General features: G+C 49.2%; 2 protein-coding genes across 6 annotated transcripts; one reads left to right on the top strand and one right to left on the bottom strand.

Moving 5' to 3' along the window:
* The first annotated feature begins 792 nt into the window (after positions 1-792).
* Positions 793-4,348, top strand: LOC101761656. Of its 5 annotated transcripts, XR_002677619.1 has the most exons (4): positions 795-1,585; positions 2,036-2,256; positions 3,090-3,368; positions 3,971-4,348. XR_002677619.1 is itself a non-coding variant. In XM_022826375.1 (3 exons), the coding sequence occupies exons 1-3, from the start codon at positions 1,230-1,232 to the stop codon at positions 3,973-3,975; spliced, it is 582 nt and encodes a 193-aa protein (XP_022682110.1). In that variant the 5' UTR covers positions 793-1,229; the 3' UTR covers positions 3,976-4,348. The 5 variants fall into 5 exon arrangements, 3 of the variants coding, with proteins under 3 accessions (XP_022682110.1, XP_022682108.1, XP_022682109.1); XM_022826375.1 differs by lacking the exon at positions 3,090-3,368 and having other exon boundaries at positions 793-1,585; XM_022826373.1 differs by lacking the exon at positions 3,971-4,348 and having other exon boundaries at positions 3,090-3,607.
* Positions 4,349-10,699: 6,351 nt separating this feature from the next.
* On the bottom strand, positions 10,700-14,086 carry LOC101766944 (indole-3-pyruvate monooxygenase YUCCA2). The gene is made up of 4 exons (XM_004969796.2): positions 12,994-14,086; positions 11,732-11,980; positions 11,487-11,609; positions 10,700-11,224 (listed from the first exon to the last, which is right to left on the bottom strand). Exons 1-4 carry the CDS (start codon positions 13,756-13,758, stop codon positions 11,027-11,029), a joined length of 1,335 nt encoding a protein of 444 aa, XP_004969853.1. The 5' UTR covers positions 13,759-14,086; the 3' UTR covers positions 10,700-11,026.
* Between the last annotated feature and the right edge of the window lie 5,066 nt (positions 14,087-19,152).

The raw sequence follows: 19,152 nt of genomic DNA, 5'->3' as shown, positions 1-19,152 counted from the left end.
CATCTACATTTAGTACTCCATGCATGTACCGCAAGTTTGATGTGATGGGGAATCTTCTTTTTACATAGTGCTAAAGTTAGAAGTTGGGGGTGAAGTAAACAAGGGCTGAACTCTCTCTCTACTGAGGTGCACGGAGAAGGCGGTGGTAGCAGGTCCCGTGCGTCACGTTCGCGGCTGAAAGTTAAAGGTAAAACATTATGGATTAATTCGGAATCTATTAAATCTAACTAGTTCATGATTGCTGCACAAATGAGGGTTAATTTGCGGAACGAATTTATTAAATCTAATTAGTTCATAATTAGCTCATGTGATGCTACAATAAACATATGCTAATTATGGATTAATTAGACTTAATATATTCATCTCGCGAATTAGCCCTCGTTTATGCAATTAGTTGCATATAATTAGTTCACGTTTAGTCCTTCTAATTGGTATCAAACATCTCAAATATCCGACTCAACTAAAAAATTAGTAAATGGATCCAAGCTCCGGCGCACCAGTGCGAAGCTGGGAATGGATACGAAAAGCATCACGTCTCAGTGGTCCAGACATTCGCTTCGGTTGCTTTTTCCTAACATAATCCACCCCGATCCCCACGGCCGAGAATGGTTAGCGGGGTACTTACCACTCTAGCAAAACCCTCCCCTCCTGCGGTCGCGAGGCCACCACGTTGCGATTGAGATCGTGTCACCGAAAGGGATGTATCAGTCGAGACGTGGACTGCGCAGAAGCGGCTCGGTGTGAAGTCGCCGTGCGCGTCAAAAGCCCCCCGCCGGGAGCCAGCTAATCGGCGGAGCCCGTGTGTGCTCGGCGGGACAGCAACCCGAGGGGGATGCGGGGGCTTGCAGCGCAGCAGGCACACGGGAACGGTGGCCCAATGGAAAGCAACCGACCGCGCGGGTGCGGGCGGGCGCTGGTGGCGTTGCTGACAGGTCGCGACCTCTCTCCCCGCGCGGCCACGTTGCGCGAGCCCGTCGGCCTCGGCGTCGTCCCGATCGGAGCGTGCGGAGGCAGCCCAGAGCGACCGCGCCGCGGGGCGCGCGACGTCGCCATCGCGCAGCCAATCGCCTCGCCGGGGGCTCGCTTTTGGTTTTGGGTGCGGGAGCGGCGGGATTGGACGGATTCGACGCGCACTGGCCTGCCTCCGACGGGGCTCTGTGGGCTGTGGCTTTGGCGACGTGGAGGGCTGCGTCTCCGATCCCGGCCCGCACTTCGCGAGGGGACTCATCATGCCGGATCGGGCGCTCTACGGCGACCGCTCAGCCGCTGATCGGCCCGCTGCCCACAACCTGGTTTTTCCGCAACCGGATGGCAGCAATTGTCATTGCTTCACGATTCGCGGCAGTCAACTTGTCTCCCGCGCTCGTCTCTGCCTCCCGACGCCGCCAGGCACGAAAGGTGCTGCCCGCTGTAAAATTAGGCAATCCTCAGGCACGGGCGTCAACAGCGCCCTCCACCCCAGCGGCTCCCAACCCTACCGGCATCGTCTTCCTCCGCCGCCGCCTCCACCTCCCCAGCTGCGGCTCCTCCGCCTCCTCCACCGCCACCTCCCCATCTGCGGCTCCTCCGCCACATCGATTCCAAGGTCAGCTCCAACCTCTTGTATACGGCTCCTCCTCCGTAGGCACTTGTATCCGGCAGCTCCTCCACCGACTCCACCTCTTCCCCCGACGCGCTGGTCGCGGCTGCCACATCCTCCCCGACGCACAGCTCGCGGCGCACCTGCACTGACTCCACCTCTTTCGCCGTACGATTGATTTCTGCAGACTAAAGGTTAGCACGTCCTTTTAGAATTTGTCTCAGACGCATTGCTCGCTTTCTGCAAAGACTCCAACTCATACCAGCCGTCATCTAAATCTCCGACGACATTGCCATCTGCATCGTAGTCAACATTGAGATCCCCCACCCAACTTGATCCATTTCTGCAAGACCTCCAAATCTACTTGGTCATTCAGTCTTCCGCAGATCTACTTGCTAATTCGTCAGATCTGTACAATGCAATAGCCTTTCCCTTATCAGCTTGGTTCGTTCACAGACGTCCTCAACCTCACAGTCGCCAGGCATTGCTATCTCTCCCCAACACTGGGTCCTTCATGGATGGTGTTCAAGGCAGCAAGAATGACTATGATTCCACTCAAGACAAACAAGGCGCTACCGTTTCTGGTCTGGATTCATACAAGGACGTAGGATTTAATGGCGTTCTTGAACCGGATATATGTGGCCCATCATCAGAACTGCGAAACGACATTCATCAGGGTAAGTCATTCATTTACATGTTATGCAGTAATTTCTAGCGACAATGATACTGTTGTAGTGTTTAATAGCTTGGAATTGATATCTTTTTGTTCATAGATTCAGTCTCATATTTATGTAGGCAATTAATGTTTTCTCTCTCTCTCTCTCTCTCTCTCTTTGCAGATCTCGTTTCTGTATTACTAAATGTTGGATCCTATAAATAAATTTGGTAGTTCGTATTACAGTTTGATGACAACATAAGGAAGGAAGTTTTTAATTATGGAAGAGATTATATCTACGGAGGCTGAGATCTAGTGCGATTATCTTTTTCCTACACCATAGCTTTTCTAGATTGAAAATACCAGAGTCTGCTAATCTGACCTTAAAGAAGAAAATGCATCTGACTTAAAACCAAGAAAAATTAGTTACTGCATTGTGTTGTTTTTCTTTTTGCATACAATTAAACAGCTTGTTCATTGGTTACACAATATCAGTTGTCATGTTTATACTGTCTCAACCATATAGGTTTTACTTTGTTTATTTTGCCCATTGCTTGGTTCAGTATATTAGTTGTTGCTCATGGGTTTGTTTTGCTCCTTTCAGTAATCAGTATATTAGTTGTCACTCATGGGTTCGTTTTGCTCCTTTCACTATCTTATATTATCACCCAGAGTGCTGTAGTATGTTAATTGTTCGCCATCTGGTTGATTTCACTCCCTGCCCAAATTCTATTGCATTAATAATGTGTTTTCGGAGTGCCAGAATGCAATCTTCAATCGACAGCCTTGGAATCTGTCAGATGTACAAGGTTAAAGATCCTCTCTTTTACTCTATTATGTCTATTATCTAAATAGAAATTAGTTTTTGGCGGCGGCCGGAAGAGGTGGCGGCGGAGGAAGATGGCGGGCAGGCCGGAGGAGGTTGCGGCGGAGGGTGAACCAAAATAAGTCGCGGCGAACTCGCCAGAACTAGGCGGCGGCGTCGGCGGGCGGCCAAATCCGAAGGTAGGGCAGCGCACGGGAAAATGCCTGGAGGCAAGCCGCGCGAGGCACGCAGGCGGACGGCCGGTCAACGAAGTGAGGCAGGTTCTGCACGAATGTTAAAGCTGGACGGACGGGTGGAGATAAAGAGAGGTACACCAACCGGTTGTGGGAATGATTTTTCGCTGCCCACGTACACACGAGCATGGCGGTGCGCCAGCGGTGGCACGTAATTTCTTATGAATTTTCCTTTCTCGAAAACGGGGCAGGAATTATAACTTTAGTTAGTTAGTTGATCATACCGCACTAGGTGTGCACCAAGCACCTCCTCCGGTTCTTCTGAGGGTTACTCCCTCCGTCAAGTTATTCCAAAAATCTAGAGTTAAAAAGTATCTTAAGTTTGATCAAATTTATATGATAATATAATAATATTTATGATGTCAACTAAGTATCATTAGATTCTTCATCAATTATATTTTTATAGTATATCTATTTGATGTCATAAATCTTTATATTTTTTTCTATAATTTTAATCAAACTTGAGATGTTTTGACTCTCTAAGATTCTTGAAATGACTTGTAATTTGGAATGAAGGGAGTACTAGATTTATTTATCTTGAGTTCCTTTATACTTCCTCCCTTTCAAATTAGAAAAGTCAAAATAATCCAAATTTGGAAAATACAAACTATTTACCAATTCGGTCAGATCTTGCGGATAATTTGAGTCGGATCTGACCAGAGCATCATGTACTGCAGCATGAAGACAAATCTGCTGCTCAGCACTAACACTGTTCATGAAAGGACTACATAGCAACAGAGCATGATCTGCTTTTGTGCAAAAGGACAAGAGAGTACCGTGCGAGCTTCCCTTTCGGGCCACGTCGTGGAACACATGGAGCCCTGGACTTTCATGGCAAATCTGGGCCCAATATGCGCTGAGAGGTGGCAAAACGTTGTGGAAGGGCAGAGCCGGGCCCCACGTACCATTTCTCGCTGCCAATTATATTTCGCATGCACCTTGCGCCACTGCGTGGTGTTCGGAGACAAATGTGCTCATGTAGTATTCCAAACTTCAAAAGGGTTCATTATTCCCTATTTTTTTAAGAAAAACAAAGGGTCATCCTTCTTTACAAACAGCTCATGGCCCATGATATATAATTGTTTCATCAGGTTAAACGATTGTCCTCAGGGGAAAAAAGAATAAAAAATTTCGTGTGGAAATAAGTTTTCTTCCTTGACACGTAATAAAAAAAGAAAACAAATCTAAGACGTAGCTGTTGTTGGAATTATGTGAATTTCATCGTTTATTTTCTTACTCTTACTAGTGGGTATCTATTCTCCTAATCTTATTATTACATTTTAAAAATAAGCTAGTATACTTAATAAACGGGATATGTCATGTAGGAGTTACGAATAAATTATTATATGAGAAACTCACGAAGGAATTGTGCATTTCGAAATGATCTATTAATATGCTAATAAGTCATTTTGTTGTGAAAAGAAAATATGATTAAGAAGGTACTTATTGAACAAGGAATTAACTCGAGGTGCCAATTTCGAGCACATTAGCGGAAATAATATTGAGATAAATGGAAATAAATCATGCACATATAGAGTGGATTAATATAGAGTTTGTCTCTATAGGAATAGTACTTGCTCATGAGTGATGACCGTTATACAAAACGTTGTATGAAACGATGAGCATGTACTATTCATATCTGTCCTCCAAGTTACATATTAACCTTTTATTTTCCTCCAGATTTCGCAAACGAAGGCTGTTGATTTCAAAAGAATTTGCATGAATTTTTCACGGTAGAGAGCCATTTCAACGTGAAATGCTGCCTACGGACGAAAAGGAGGCTCAACTTGTCACCCATGCCACCAGGTGCCACTGCTCCGTTGCACTATTGTACTGTAACACCGTGTTTGGTGGACACGTATTCCGGCCGTAATCGGGCAGCCAATCGTCAGGTCACAAGCGCGCGATTGCTGTGGTGCGTCGTCCTCGGATCGGATCACATGACACATGGACTGGACCTTGGGCCTTGGGGTTTGGGGCAGGCGATGTCGCTGGCCCTCCTTGTTGTGCTGCGTGCAAATGCAATGCGCTGGACCTATGCGGTCGCGCCGCCTTGCCTCCTCCATCGTCACGACGCGTGGCACTGGCACGCTCTAATCAATTGAGCAGGCCGAACGTGCAATAAAGGCAAAACCTCTCTGTCGGCGCACGCGCGCACGCTGACGTTGTTGCTTGCTCAAATTTTCGTCCAGTAAAGAACAACAAGGTGGTGGTGTAGCGGAGCACGAAGGCACGGCCCATTTCACGGACGGCAGCCGCGCGGGCCGCAACTGCCAAGTTGTTCGGTCGAGGCCCTTCCGTCCAGCTGGAACCTATTTGGGCCTGTCAGTTTTGCGCGATATTATATGAGCCTTTTCCGGGCTTCGTTTCTCGCCAACTTGCATACCGAAACCATCATCTCCCACGAGATTTTTTTCTTACCCATCTTCCACTGAGATCCATTCAACAATTATTGTCTAGATACAATCTCGCGACACCGGAGATGATCGCCACACACACGGGCGTCTCTCTCCATCGTAACCTGAGTTGAGCGATTGAGAGAGAGAGAGCCGTCCCAATTATTAACCAGCCGTGCGTGTGGCGATCGTCTCCGGTGGTGGCCAACAACTACACTACTGGAGTATTACTGTACCTACTGAGTTTTGGATTTCACAACACGAGGCAACCGCGCAGGAGCATGGGATGGCAGCCGAGCGGCCGAAGAAGGGTTGGGTAGTGAGGACGGCCATTTGTGCGGCCGGCTCGAGCGAGGCGATGGCGCGGTGCACGCGGCACTGGACTTGGAGGACAGGCGGGGCATGGCTCGCGAGCGCGGTGCAGCTCGGAACAAGGACGGGTAGCGACGGCGGCGCCAGCGCGGGGTTGAGAAGGAATTGGGGTGGGGAAGTGCTCTCGTTACATGTTAACGGTGGGATCTAACAGAATGGCACGTAAGAGATGAAAAATTAGAACTGGTGGCTTCGAAGGGACGTCTAAATTTGGATGGCACGTAAAGGATGGGTTAAATTTTCAATGGCGCGTGCTATCCTCGTGCTCTGGCAACAGTGCTAACATGGTGCATGGGCGTGACGCAAGCCGTTGCGTCTCCCCAGGGTTGCGGTCGCAGAGATAAAACAGCACGAACCGCTTCCATTGAATCTTAGATTCATGCCCGCCTGAGTTGGGAATAAAGGCAGTCGGAACCGTCAACCACTTGCTCCCAGCCTACCACCTGTGGATGCATCACCTGCACGGTATATGGACTGGCGCTAGTGGCCACGGTAGTGGATGCTAGCATGCAATCCCGGTCCGGCCCGGCCGACATAGATTCTACACCGCATTAGCAAGATACCCAGCTGCCAGCAGTGGCACGACCGATGGACGTGCCCCAGGAAGGAGGATCGGAGGAGGAGACGACGCTACCGAAAAGACGAGCTGTGGAGGGGCACCACCCAACACCACCATGGATCGGAGCATGCACTGTGAGGACATGGAGCACTGACGATGCATGCGATGGTTACCGCTCCATCGAGCACGTACGCACTACTGGGTTGGCTACTCCATTTAGACCAAGCATCATCCATCTCCAGCGAGGTGATTGGGCCTCGAAGCCCCCAAAGCTAGGGCGTACCTCGATTAACACAGACAAGACTTGCTTAGTTCGCATTGACCCTTCATGGCCGTGATCGGGCTACCACCTATGGCAATGCTCGCTTTTAGCCACATTAGGCTCAGGCAATGTCAGCCCAAACCTGTAGTGCGCACTCACTGCGTCCTACTGAGTACTGACACGACGGCCGGCCGGCTACGAGAGAATCTCCGGTGCGTATACCCTGACAAAACGGCAGCAAATGGCCATTCGTCATATCAGGATCCGGGGGCATTGTCATTCGGGAGATACTGGTGGAAAAATGTGAACGCCTCGGTATAAGAGACGTATAGGTCTTGAAAATTCAACTGAGATTAATCTTTCAAGATTAAAATTCTCTTCTTTAATTCTGAATATTTTATTCGAGATTAAAGATCTCATTTAGTCCTGGTCGGTAACCAACCAACCAGGACTAAAAAGATTCAAAAAAATTAAAAAAAATAGGCCAGCCCCCGCCGTCCTGTCTGCTCCCGCTGCTACCCCTTGCAGCTCCACCTCGACCACCATACCACCTTCTCGAGCTCCAACTCCACCGCAGAGAAAAAGAAACGATTGACGCTTCACAAAATGAAGCAAGAAACAAGTTCATCTCATATGACCATCACACAAGTAAGAACACACAACCAATCAATTCGCACAAGAATCTGATTCACAACACATGAGTTCGATTTCATTCGCAACACGCAGTGGATTCATTAGAAAAATCACAAACAAATCATTCACAAACAAATTATTCACAAACTATTCACAGCTCACCATCTCACCCGCCCATGTCGCGCCGTGGTTCGCCTGGCAACTCCACGCCGCGCCAGCTTGCCCTCCCGCACCGTGTAGCTGCGCCCCTGCCGGAGGCCTGGCCGCGCGCCACTCCCGCTGCCCCTAGCAGGGCGGCCGCTCGTGCCCCCCACCGCTCGTCTGGAAGAAAGGAAGAGGAGGAGGAGATAATATAAGGAAGAAGAGAAAGTTTGCTACGCGCGCCTGGAGATAGGAGAAGAGATAAGGGGAAAAGGGAGAGGAGGAGAGAAGATAAAGTGGAGAGAAAGGGGAGGGACGCGTGAAAATATTTAGTTCCGGTTGGAGCCACTAGTTGGGACTATTTAGTCCTATTAGTTCCGGTTGGTGGCTCCAACCGGTACTAAAAGCTCCACTTTAGTCTTTTAATCCCAGTTGGAACCACCAACCGAGATTAAAAGGGTTCCGACAGATTATAAAATTCAAATTCGGAACTAAAGCTCCTTTAATCTAAGGTAAAAATGATCAAGACCTTTATGGCCGGATGGAAGATGGTTTCTATACCGATGGTCAGTGCTACAAGATGATAGCGCGCATCTGGGCAGCAGCTTTTTACCGCCGACCGACCGAGCCCTCGTTCACCATTATTGCCTACAAGGTAGGCAGGGGAGGGACGTGCATTTCTACCGCACGTACCGTGACAAGGGAAAGCCAGCGAGAGAGGCCAAGGCAACCCGGTCCTGCATGGCACGCACGCTCGGAGAAAAAGGAGGCGAGGGCACGGGCGGGGTCGCGTTCCAAGGACCTGGGAGCTGCGCGCGAGTGGGCGGCGAGGCTAGGTAGCTGCCGGCCGGCCATCCTACAGGCTACAGCGCAGGCGGTGGTACTCCTGGTGACTCATACTATGCCAAAAGCCCAAAAAGGAGGACCGCATCGGAGGCGGAGATCTCGAAGGGTATGGCCGGCGATAGGACCGACCCATCCCATTCCCAGCTACCTGCATATGCGTGCACGCGCGCATGTGCCGGGTCCTTGGGGTTCCGCTCGATCGGCTACGCTAGCTAGCTCGCGCGGCCGGGCCACTTTGCAAATGCTGGGCGCATGTGCGTGCTCTCTAGCTGCTGCCCGCGTAGCTCGCCGCCGGGTGGTGCTCCGATCCATCGGCTGCCGTCGTCCACTCCTTTTCGGTCGCGTCGGACCCTAGCTGCTAGCTTAGGGGGCCTCGCCGCGAGCCCTTTTCTTGCCTTGTTTAGTCCTACTCGATCCGTCGCCGTGGGCTCACCTCAACCGGCCGGCTGCGGCGTCCCGTCCCGTCCCGTCCCATCCCGTCCGAGAAACGGATCTGCACTACTGACTGACGACTGCAACGGCTGCCGTGCCCTGCTGGCCCGGGAATGAACTGCGCGCGTGTCGACGCACGACGCGGCTCGCGCGAGCCGGATCGACGTGCCATCACCGTACCGCACAGTGGGAGAACAGCCTCTTGCAGGAGCACGTCGCCGTCCGAGCAATCATCGCCCGCCGGCGCCGGCAGCCCGGGCGGCGCAGGACATGATTGCGCGAACATGCGTGCGCGGCCGCGCGCCCACTGGCGTGGCGAGCGCTGTATGCTATGTCCGGTCAGCGCGTCAGGCGAAACGGACGTCGCGCGACGTACACGCGCTAGCTAGCCTTATGCCATGACGGGCCTGGCCTCATGATGGCGCCTGTAACGTCAGGGATGATTATTCCCCCAATTAAGCCACTGCAACTGGCTACCTCTAGGCTGATTGCAACCGTCCATAACTCCGGACGCTACAATGGATGCACTCCCTTTCCCGTCGGCTTCCCCTTGGACGCCAGGCATGGACGTACATGCCGCCGCGAGTGCACCGTCCCATAACCGAGATCTTCCCTCTCGCGACGATGTGCATGCACACGGCGGCTCCAAGTGTGAGACATTCCATCGGGAGGAGATCATCATATCGAGTGACCGACTGACCGGGGTGCCATCTCTCTAACGTGACCGTGGTGTGGTGTCCAGAGACCGATCACAGACGTTGCTATCGACCAGCTAGCTCATCGTGCCACATGACACTACACTACAGGGGGTCAAATCCAGCTGCTTGCTCTTGGTGCTTGCATTTGAGCGGATGTCACTCGTCCATGCATCGGTCGTCAGACGAGGCATGTGCCTGCCCCTGTGCCTTGACGTTAAAAATCCCCGCTTCGTCAGCCTTCACGTACAGCCTCCATCCATTGCTGGTTATCCCCATTTCAGTCTAGATCTCATCTCTACCATAGTTTATTAAGCAATCATTGGCCTTGACTGAATGCTAGCTAGCTATATCCTTGAGTCGCTTGACGCGTGGTTACCAACTCATCCACTGGCGTAAAGCAGCCACCAGTTAATCTTCATGGCTGCATACATTCACAGCCAAATTGTAAATAAACATGCAGTCGAATTGCTCGAAGAATCAAGCCGTGTGTACCAGGATGAACAGGGCCGAAAGAGGAAAAGGTTGCGTGAGCAAGCCAAGGGCAGATATTAGTGTCGCAATGCTGTCTTTTTCCCGCAGGCCAGGCCACAGTGAAAGGGAAATCCTCGGAATATTCTCCGATGCCTTTCCACCGCCAGGAATAACCTCGTCCTCCTCTCTGCCGAGTGACTCTTTGTAGGTCCGCGTGTTCCGTGCCGAGGCCGGAGCGGCGGAGCCCGTCCAACTGTCATTTCGCCGCCGGCGAGAGATTTTGCATGCCGCTCGCTGCCATGCAACCAAAAACTTTTGTGCACGGCCACCCAAAAGCAAAACGGATTCCCGGCCCAGTAGGTAGCCGATCCTGTCCTTTATTGAGGCAATCAGGCCTAAGCTGTAGCCTCTAGGGCATGGTACTGGAGTGAGGGACCCCCAAACTCCAAAGCATCCAAAAGCTCCTTGCCGAAAGTAACTTGATTGAGCAAAGCGATAGAGGTATAGTATACTAACAACATAGTAGGTGTAGGTGACCACCGCAACAAATCAGAGCATCATTTAATTTGGATTGGCAAGTTCGTTCCACGAAACCATACACAAAAACCAAGCAAAGATTTCATTCATTACCAGCCGAGGCCAAGTCAACTGAGCCCGATAGTTGAAGCACACGGGCGATTCAGTTTTTACCCCCCTCGAGGATGCCTATAGGATGGTTAGTCATCGGCACCAAACAACACAAAAAATTGACAGTACAATACCCTATACAAAGCACTAAAAGCAAGCAACAGAGCAGCAGATTACACACACCCTTTGGCAACTCAAAGCGCACCCCCGAAGTCGGCAAATATCGTATCACTCTCACCAAACCTACCACTAAGTATTCACACGGCTCCCCGTCATCATGGCAACAGCGACGAGAGCTACAGGAACACATCCGGACGCGTCCCTTTGGCCTTCCATTGCTGCTCGATGTCGTGAGCGATCCTCCTGGCATCGAGCGATGTCCCCATCAGTCCACGCCGGGTGAATCCAACCGAGTATAGGCCATTCTCACCCTTCCACCCGTTTGGAAATGCTTTTCTTGGCAAGCCATCTTTTTCAGAAAATAACTCTCGGTCCTGCCCAGTTTGAAAGCAAAACACCATTTAGATATCGGGATGCAATAAGCACAGTAACTTACCAACTTATTTCCTACTACATAAATTGACAAATGATAGCTACAGTCAATCTTATAAAGGCATTGTAACTATATTTTATTATCCAACTCCGCGTCTGTCTGCGTAATCACAGCATTTTCATTACATGGTCAGATATGGCTCATACTTTGATGTTCTCCACAATAAACTGCGGAAATGTCTCTGTAAAACAGTTAATAAGTACCTTGAGCCAGAAGGGAACGTTGCTCTTGTAGCCAGTTGCGAGAACAATGGCATCAAAACCCTCCAACTGACCGTCCACAAATTCTACATCTCTTCCCGATATCTTTCTTACGGCAGGTCGTACCTGCACAGTTCAATCAATGGGGGGGAAATACATGTCAGACTAAATCAAGACAGAGATTGATCGATGGATTCCACCGAACAATCAATCTCACATGTTTTGTACTTTGGTGGCGTGAAACAGACCTTGATATCACCAGATTTAATCTTTGCAAAGGTGCCGACGTCAAGAACTGGAGTCTTCCCTGAGAGTGACTTGAGCTCAAGAGGACCAAAGGTTGGCCGCTTTAGCCCGAGCCGAGCAGTATCCCCAAGGATGGCTCGTGCTATGCACAGTAGAATACGGTCCACAACGTGGACCGGGAGCCACTTGAGCAACCACATTGACAGACCAAAGGTGGAGTGACCCAGCATCTCCCGGGGCAAGATGTGTACCTGCCAATGATGAACACAATCTTAGCAAGGGCTCACAAAAGGCAATGCAACATCTGGACTAATGATTGGATCATACAATTAATCAGAATAGATCGTTTTTCCCCACCAAACGCTACTTTCTGCATGCTACAAGCAGCAGCATGTCACAGGACCAAACTTTTTTTTTTTTGAAAAACGGACCCTGGACCAAACTTATTCCCTTATCTCCAACATAGTATAGTATGTAAGCCCAGCTTGCGACTATTTTAATTACACTAAACTCTTTCAAAGCTGAAAGAGCTGTGAGAAAGGAATGCGCCTAGTTGTGAAAGGTAGGTTCTCAAGCCATTTTGTTAATGTTTCTTTTAAAGTGACAGACTTATGCTATGCTCTCGTGGTGGTGAAGGGGGTCCATGGCTAATGCTTGCAAATCATAGTTTTTTCATTAAGTATAGACGAGAAAGCTCTTTGCACTACCCTTGGGGCAAGAAAACTATTAGCAGAGACTAATCAAAGAACCAAAAGAACATGGACGTGAAGGATGCACACAAATGGTTAGAGCTGCAATGCAAGTACACATGCATGGAAATGAATCCCGAGAAAGAACTAACTCAAGGATGAACAGTAGCCACAGAAGCCTTCCATCTCAGGAATCTCTCCCTTTCCTAAGTGACAACTACCCAGGACTAACGTTACTCAATCCTAATAGTTCTGCAAATGAAAGAAAAAAATTGGTCATGAAAGATCTTGCTTTGGCACAAGCTACTGATTTTTTAGGACACTAGGCCTTCCTTAAGTTCATGAGCTAGAGAAAAGCGAATTCGAGTCACTGATATCTGCCACAGCTAAAACCAGCACTTAACAAAAATAGTAAGCGCGGGCACCTCCTATCGTTACAGTTCTATCACTTGGTAGACTTAAGAGTAGGAGACAGATATAAGTCACAAAACTTACTTTACAGTATATAAGTAATTAAGAATGCTTAATAATATGGGCAAAGAAAACCAATTGAGAAGTTGAGTGAAGTCACTTACAGCATCTCTTACTACAATATGGGGCTCTGCATTGTGATTGCAGAGGTCTAAGCACACCTCCATTCCTGAGTTTCCACATCCAAGGACAAGAACGCGCTTTCCTGTGAATGCACTGCCACTTTTATATGCACTGGTGTGCAAAACTGTTCCCGGGAACTCTTGTAGGCCATCAATATCTGGCTGCACAGCTTCAGCGTTCTCACCAGTTGCAATAATAAGCCACCGGGATACATACTGGACCTCCTCTCCCATTGCGCCAGAAGTTTGAGAACTCACACGCCATAGCAGAAGCTGTTCATCATACTCTGCATGCACCACCGTGCAATTGTACATAGGATTTATGCCGAAACGTGCGGCATAGCTCTCCAGGTACGCTACAAACTGCTGCTTCGAGGGATAGATAGGGTAGTCTGCAGGGAAAGGCATGAGAGGAAGCTCACAGAATTTCCTGGGAAGATGAAGGCTGAGACGATCATACGTCTTCAGCTGCCAGAGGGAAGCTATACAGTTGGAGCGCTCAAGAATAAGGCTACCAATCCCCTTCTCCTTGAGACATGCAGCAACAGCGAGCCCTGATGGTCCGGCACCCACGATAATTGGCCCTGAAACCCAGAAGCATGTGCGCTCCGAGCGAGCAACAACACCATCCACGCTCCTTTCCTTCCAGCAGTTCTCAACAGATTGGAGGTGATTTTGGTTTTGGTTGAAACATTGGAAGATAGGATCATGGGCTCTCTTGCCCTCACTTTCACTCCAGGGGTCCATGCAGACGTAGGTAGAAGGTAGGCTTCAATGGAGTTTTCTTGATCTAGCTAGCAAGACAATGGCTGTGTTGGCTTCAAACTTCATGGTGATAAGGATAACTAGCCAACTTTGCTGTGTATGAAGGCTTGGACGGGAGAGAAGAAGCCATATGTTGTGTGTATCTCAGGGAGACTGAAGACCGATGTGAACAATTTATAAGAATCCTGGTTGTTTTGACGTTGGTGCCTGGAGCAACCTAATAGGATTCTTTGCTGTTTGAGTTAGAAGAGACTTGGAAAAATAATACTAGTAGAGAGGAGGCGGCACTGAAGGTGGCTGTCTTCTAGAGTTCTATGGACAGCTTTTGAATGCATGCCATAGCTAATATGTGCCCTATATATGGCTCCATGTAAGTAGTCTCATATTTTGATTTAGATCAAGTACGCTCATTAGAAAAATAATATAGAAAGGTGAGTCATTGGGGGTCACTTAGCGACTCAGTGGACGTGTGGCAAAGGAGAACGTGCATAGGACATCAGACCCTAGTGGCATAGTTTAATCACAGAACTGTACATGAGGTGTAATAGCCCTCACGACGAAGCAGATAGATCATCATGAGATGGTACTTAATTCATCGCAAGAGGAATTAAGTACATAGTTAATATTAAACTGTAAAAAGCTAAGTTTGCTAAAGTAAGATTTCTAAAAAGGATAGAAGTTAATAGATTAGCAAAAGCAGCTGCTACTGATGACCTCGCGTGTGATGATTTATTCTGCCCTATCTAATGCTCAGTAATGATCTCATGCAGTTAAATATGAATGATTCTCAGGCACCCAAAGTTATGTAAGCTGCTATGTTCGGAAATGTGAGTCCTATTCCTGCAGCTAACCTAACAGAATCCACAAAACTGCTGGCCTGCAAACGATATCCTAGAAGCATCACAAACCATAACTCCATAAGCATTGGTTGACCTGAAAAACATAAGCATTGGTCAGTATCTGGCACAATTATAGCTACATTAGTGTCAAGTAACCATGAATGTCTCTAGCAAAGAATAATTTTAAAGACGTGCTTTGAATTGAGACACTAAATGGCAGGGCCTACGTAAATCGGAAATTTAAGCAATATGCCAGTTGAACATTTGCAATGATTGTTCATGGACCATCTTGTTTCCAACACATCTTGCCAGCCGTCAGCAATCCATGTTGAACATACCCGCACTGCGCCTGACAAATGACCCCTACAAACCACCTGACCAAGTGTTGTACCTAATTTCATTTTGGCATTCAGAAGACCTCTACAAAATAGTGCTGTTCCCACATCTCTCCTCGGTAGGGTCTAACAATTCGAAATGTCAACTCCAAACAAACCAGAATTGGCACTGCACTCAACTAGGATCCCATGTTCTACACAATCGAACAGAAATTTGCCCAGAACAGAAAGAATCTAAATGCACTGATGTAGTGTTGAATATTTGAACAAAAATTTAGAACTCAGGAGAAATAGGATGTCCTCGCTATCTTACTACCTTAACCTACTGGTAATTTGCTTTCCAGATCACCTCCTGCTTTTATGCGGCACAGCCAAATCTGTACTTGGGATTAGAGATATAAACAAGAAGGAAACATAGGAGGCGCTATATACTTTTGTTTTTAAGTAGGGTAGTAAGGAAATGCTGTCATGGGAGGTGTCAACCTGGTAAGTTGCAGGGGTAAGAAAAGCATTTGCTTTAGCTAGCCATACAGGTAGATCACAGCTAAAAAGGGCAAGACGATATCCTACAAACAGGGCCAGGTGTGCAGCAGGACTAGAACTAACGCTGCAATTTTGGTGTGGTGTGCTCTGTGCAGCAATGTAGCAATAGAAAAATGGGTTCGCCATTCACCTAGCTTCCTGTATTCTCCACTGACACCATTTCATATGCTGCTAGCATTAAGAAGACATGCATGGAATACATACACAATAGAACTCGCACAAAACCCAGTTTTCTTCCCAGGAAACCAAAGCCCACCTGCTGCGGGGCAGCAAAAGATAGAAAACCCAACAACTGGCTTCCTCAGTGGGTGAAAGCAAATTGCGGCATTTTATGCCCTAGAAAAGAGCAGCAGCCTGCTCTGGTGCCAATCAGACCGAAGTCACTCCTGCTGCACACTCACCACATGCTACAAGGATCCATCTTCCAATGATGGAGGATCCTGACTCCTGAGACGTAGCTCATGCCTGCCATTCTCCCAGTATACTGGCTCCAGGATTCCCACTGGATTCCTCTTCACCACCCACTACCGTACATTGCGATCTCTTGCGCCATCGCTTTTGGGGATTCTTGCAGCAGCAGCACTCTAGAATGTTATTGCCTTTATTTTGGTGAATGGACAGCTCCAATGTACCGTTGAGGTAAGAGTGTACAGTCCTTTCACATGACACGATTCATCTCCGAGACTAAAGTTTAGTCCTGTCACATCGAATGTTTAGATACTAATTAGGAGTATTAAATATAGACTAATTACAAAACCAATTGCACAGATGGAGACTAATTTGCGAGACGAATCTACTAAGCCTAATTAGTTCATAATTAGTTCATAAGCCTGATTAATTCATGATTAGCACATATTTACTGTAGCATCACATTATCAAATTATGAACTAATTAGACTTAGTAGATTCGTCTCGCGAATTAGCCTCCATCTATGTAATTAGTTTAATAATTAGCTCATGTTTAGTCCTTCTAATTAGCCTCCGAAGATTCGATGTGACAACAACTAAATTTTAGCTCAAGTATTCAAACACCCGGAGAACTAGTCCCAACATTTTTGCAGGTAGAGCAGACGTGGCTTGGAGAAGTCAAGGTTGAAACAACAGGAGACTTATGGTGCAAGTAGCTAGTGGTAAGGACCAGACTGTTTTTCATTTCTTTTATAGAGAGATGAGAGTTTTGGAATATCCTAGTCAGTGATGAAAGCGGGACGGGAAGATTCCCACCTAACCATTGCGGTTAGCCATTTTTTTCCTGCCCGTTACTAGTATTTTTGGGTATAATATGAAAATGGATGAAATACGGATGGAAAAAAACGAAATCGGGGGGAGGGTTTCTGGCTGTGAAATTCCTGACAGGAATTCCCCTATTCTAGGCCAGCAAACCTACATCTCAAGCCCAAGCATATGAACGGCCCATGGACAACTCTAGTCTACACCTGCCACCTGGTGTTTATTATAAACTCATGTATCCAACCAAACCCTAGACCGTAGTCCCCGCACGGCCGCACCTTGTCTCCTCAGTTCTCACCACTCTTTGGTAGCGACTGCTTCCCAATCCTCTCCATCCAAGACAATGATGCACCGGTGACACAAAAATGGCTCAACACCCCTGCTCCATCTGACCATCCCTCTAGTCTCCGCCCGTAAGCATCACCTGCATATCTGCCTCACCTCTTCATTGCCCAAGCCCTCTCCAGACTACGCCGGCTCTCTACTCTCCGATTGACGGGCTTTCCATTGCCGAGCTCAAGTCAGCCCGCCGTCTGGGGCCTCCGCAGACAACGGCTCGGTCAACTGAATCCAAGACTTGGTTTTATGTCAGGCTAGGAACTTCACTCGTCCAACTTAATTATCCGGTTATGTCATTGTCATGTATCCGTCTATGAGTCTATCTAGTATCTACTACAGTACTATGGGCATCCCACTTTTAGCCCCCTTTTAGCACATGGGTTCCCAAACAGGAGTGCTAAAGGGTGTGTGCTAAAGTTTAGCACCTTTATTTTCTTTAGCACATTCAAGAGATGCTAAAATGTGCTAAAGTGCTAAAAGTGGTCCCGGTTCCAACATTTTCCACCATTGCCCCCCCCTCCCCGCACTCCCTCTCTCTCATCCCCGCCACTTCCCCGCCGCCCTCCGCCGGCCACGCCACCTCTGCCCGGCCCCACCGCCTTCGCCAGCCATGCCTCCCTCCCTCCGTCCCCACTCCCGCCCCGCCGCGCCGCGCCAGCCCCGGCTGGCGAGGGCCCTTCCGGCTCCTCCACCACCACCGAGGATCCCGTCCTCGTTCGCGTCGCCGGCCCCGCCTCCTCCGCTCGGCCCCGCCGCCTCCGCTTTCTGCTTCGCGCTCAGCGCCTGCTTGCACGCCGCCGCTCGCCGTGGGGCCGCGCCCTGCCTCGTCTCATCCTCCGGGCAGCCTGCCGGTCGCGACGGCATTCTCCGCGTCGTCGTCCCATCTCAATCCCTAGCCCCAGCTCCCCGTCGGCAGCTTTGGCCTCACCGCCCTTAGGCTGGCCTCCTCTGCTGGGAGGTGCAGGGAGGAGGGGCTCCGCGTTCGGCGTCGAAGAGGACGACTGGGAGGGCCCACCACGTTGTAGATCTCATTCTCCACCACACGAAGGCCCGCCTGCGGTGCTGGCGCTGCCGCTACCGCCACCGCCTCGCCTCCTGCAGCTCCCGCCTCCTCCGCCCGGCCCCGCCGCCTCCCCTCCCCTCGCAGCGTGCGCAGGCAGGCAGTTGGGTGGATCTGAGCAAGCAAGCAAGCTGAGGACGGGGGAATTTGTTGGAGGAGCAGTGGGAGAGGAGTAGGAGGAGTTGGCGTGTCGAGGCAACGTGGTGGTGAGGGCGAAGGAGGGGAGCTCGAAGAGGAGGAGGAAGAGCAGAAGGGGCCCGACACGCCGACAGTGACGGCAGGCGCGTTGGTGAGCTTGTTGGCGGCAGATATGAGGGATAATGAAGGAGGAAGCTGAGGAGGGGTAAAGGAGAGGAGGGAAAGGAGGGGTATAATTGTCTTTTGCCACTAAAGGTGCTAAAGTTTAGCACCCTATCCAAACATCCCAATGTGCTAAACTTTAGCCCTCCATTTGAGGGTGCTAAACTTTAGCACAACACAGTCCTAAAGTTTAGCACCCTATTCCCAAACAGGGCCCATGTAGCATGTACTATTATAGTATCGGTGATTGCTATATGTAAAGTTCAATTTACTACCCTCAAGTATGAGCTAAGTCCAAATAACCCCCCAAAGAATAAAAAGGTTTACTTAACCTCTTGATTCTGCTAATAGTAACTGCAGCCAATCTCCGAAAAATCCCGATTGTTTCGATTTTTGGAATGGGATATTTATGGAATCCCCATAAATAGGATCAAACCTTATTAAACCAGATCAAAACACACCTTTAACCCACAATTAAAACCGGTTTTGATGATTTGGCGGAATTAGAAACCTAATTTGCTGATCTTGGAACAGATCAAGGTGGCCCATGCATGCAGCTCGGGCTGCCGCATGGGCCGCCTACCACGAGCCTAAGATTAGCAAGCTGCAGGAATGCGCCCGAAGAGCATGGAGCCTGAAGGATGCATATATCCTCCTGCCACATCGCCGTGGCCATGATGCCGGGCATCCCTACCGGCGTGGCAATAAATTTGTGCGGCGGCAGCATGAGT

Source organism: Setaria italica, chromosome V (genome assembly GCF_000263155.2).
Source record: "Setaria italica strain Yugu1 chromosome V, Setaria_italica_v2.0, whole genome shotgun sequence".
In the NCBI taxonomy this organism is placed as follows: domain Eukaryota; kingdom Viridiplantae; phylum Streptophyta; class Magnoliopsida; order Poales; family Poaceae; genus Setaria; species Setaria italica.
The sequence above is the reverse complement of the archived record's forward strand: the minus strand, read 5'-3'. Positions and strand labels throughout refer to the sequence as shown.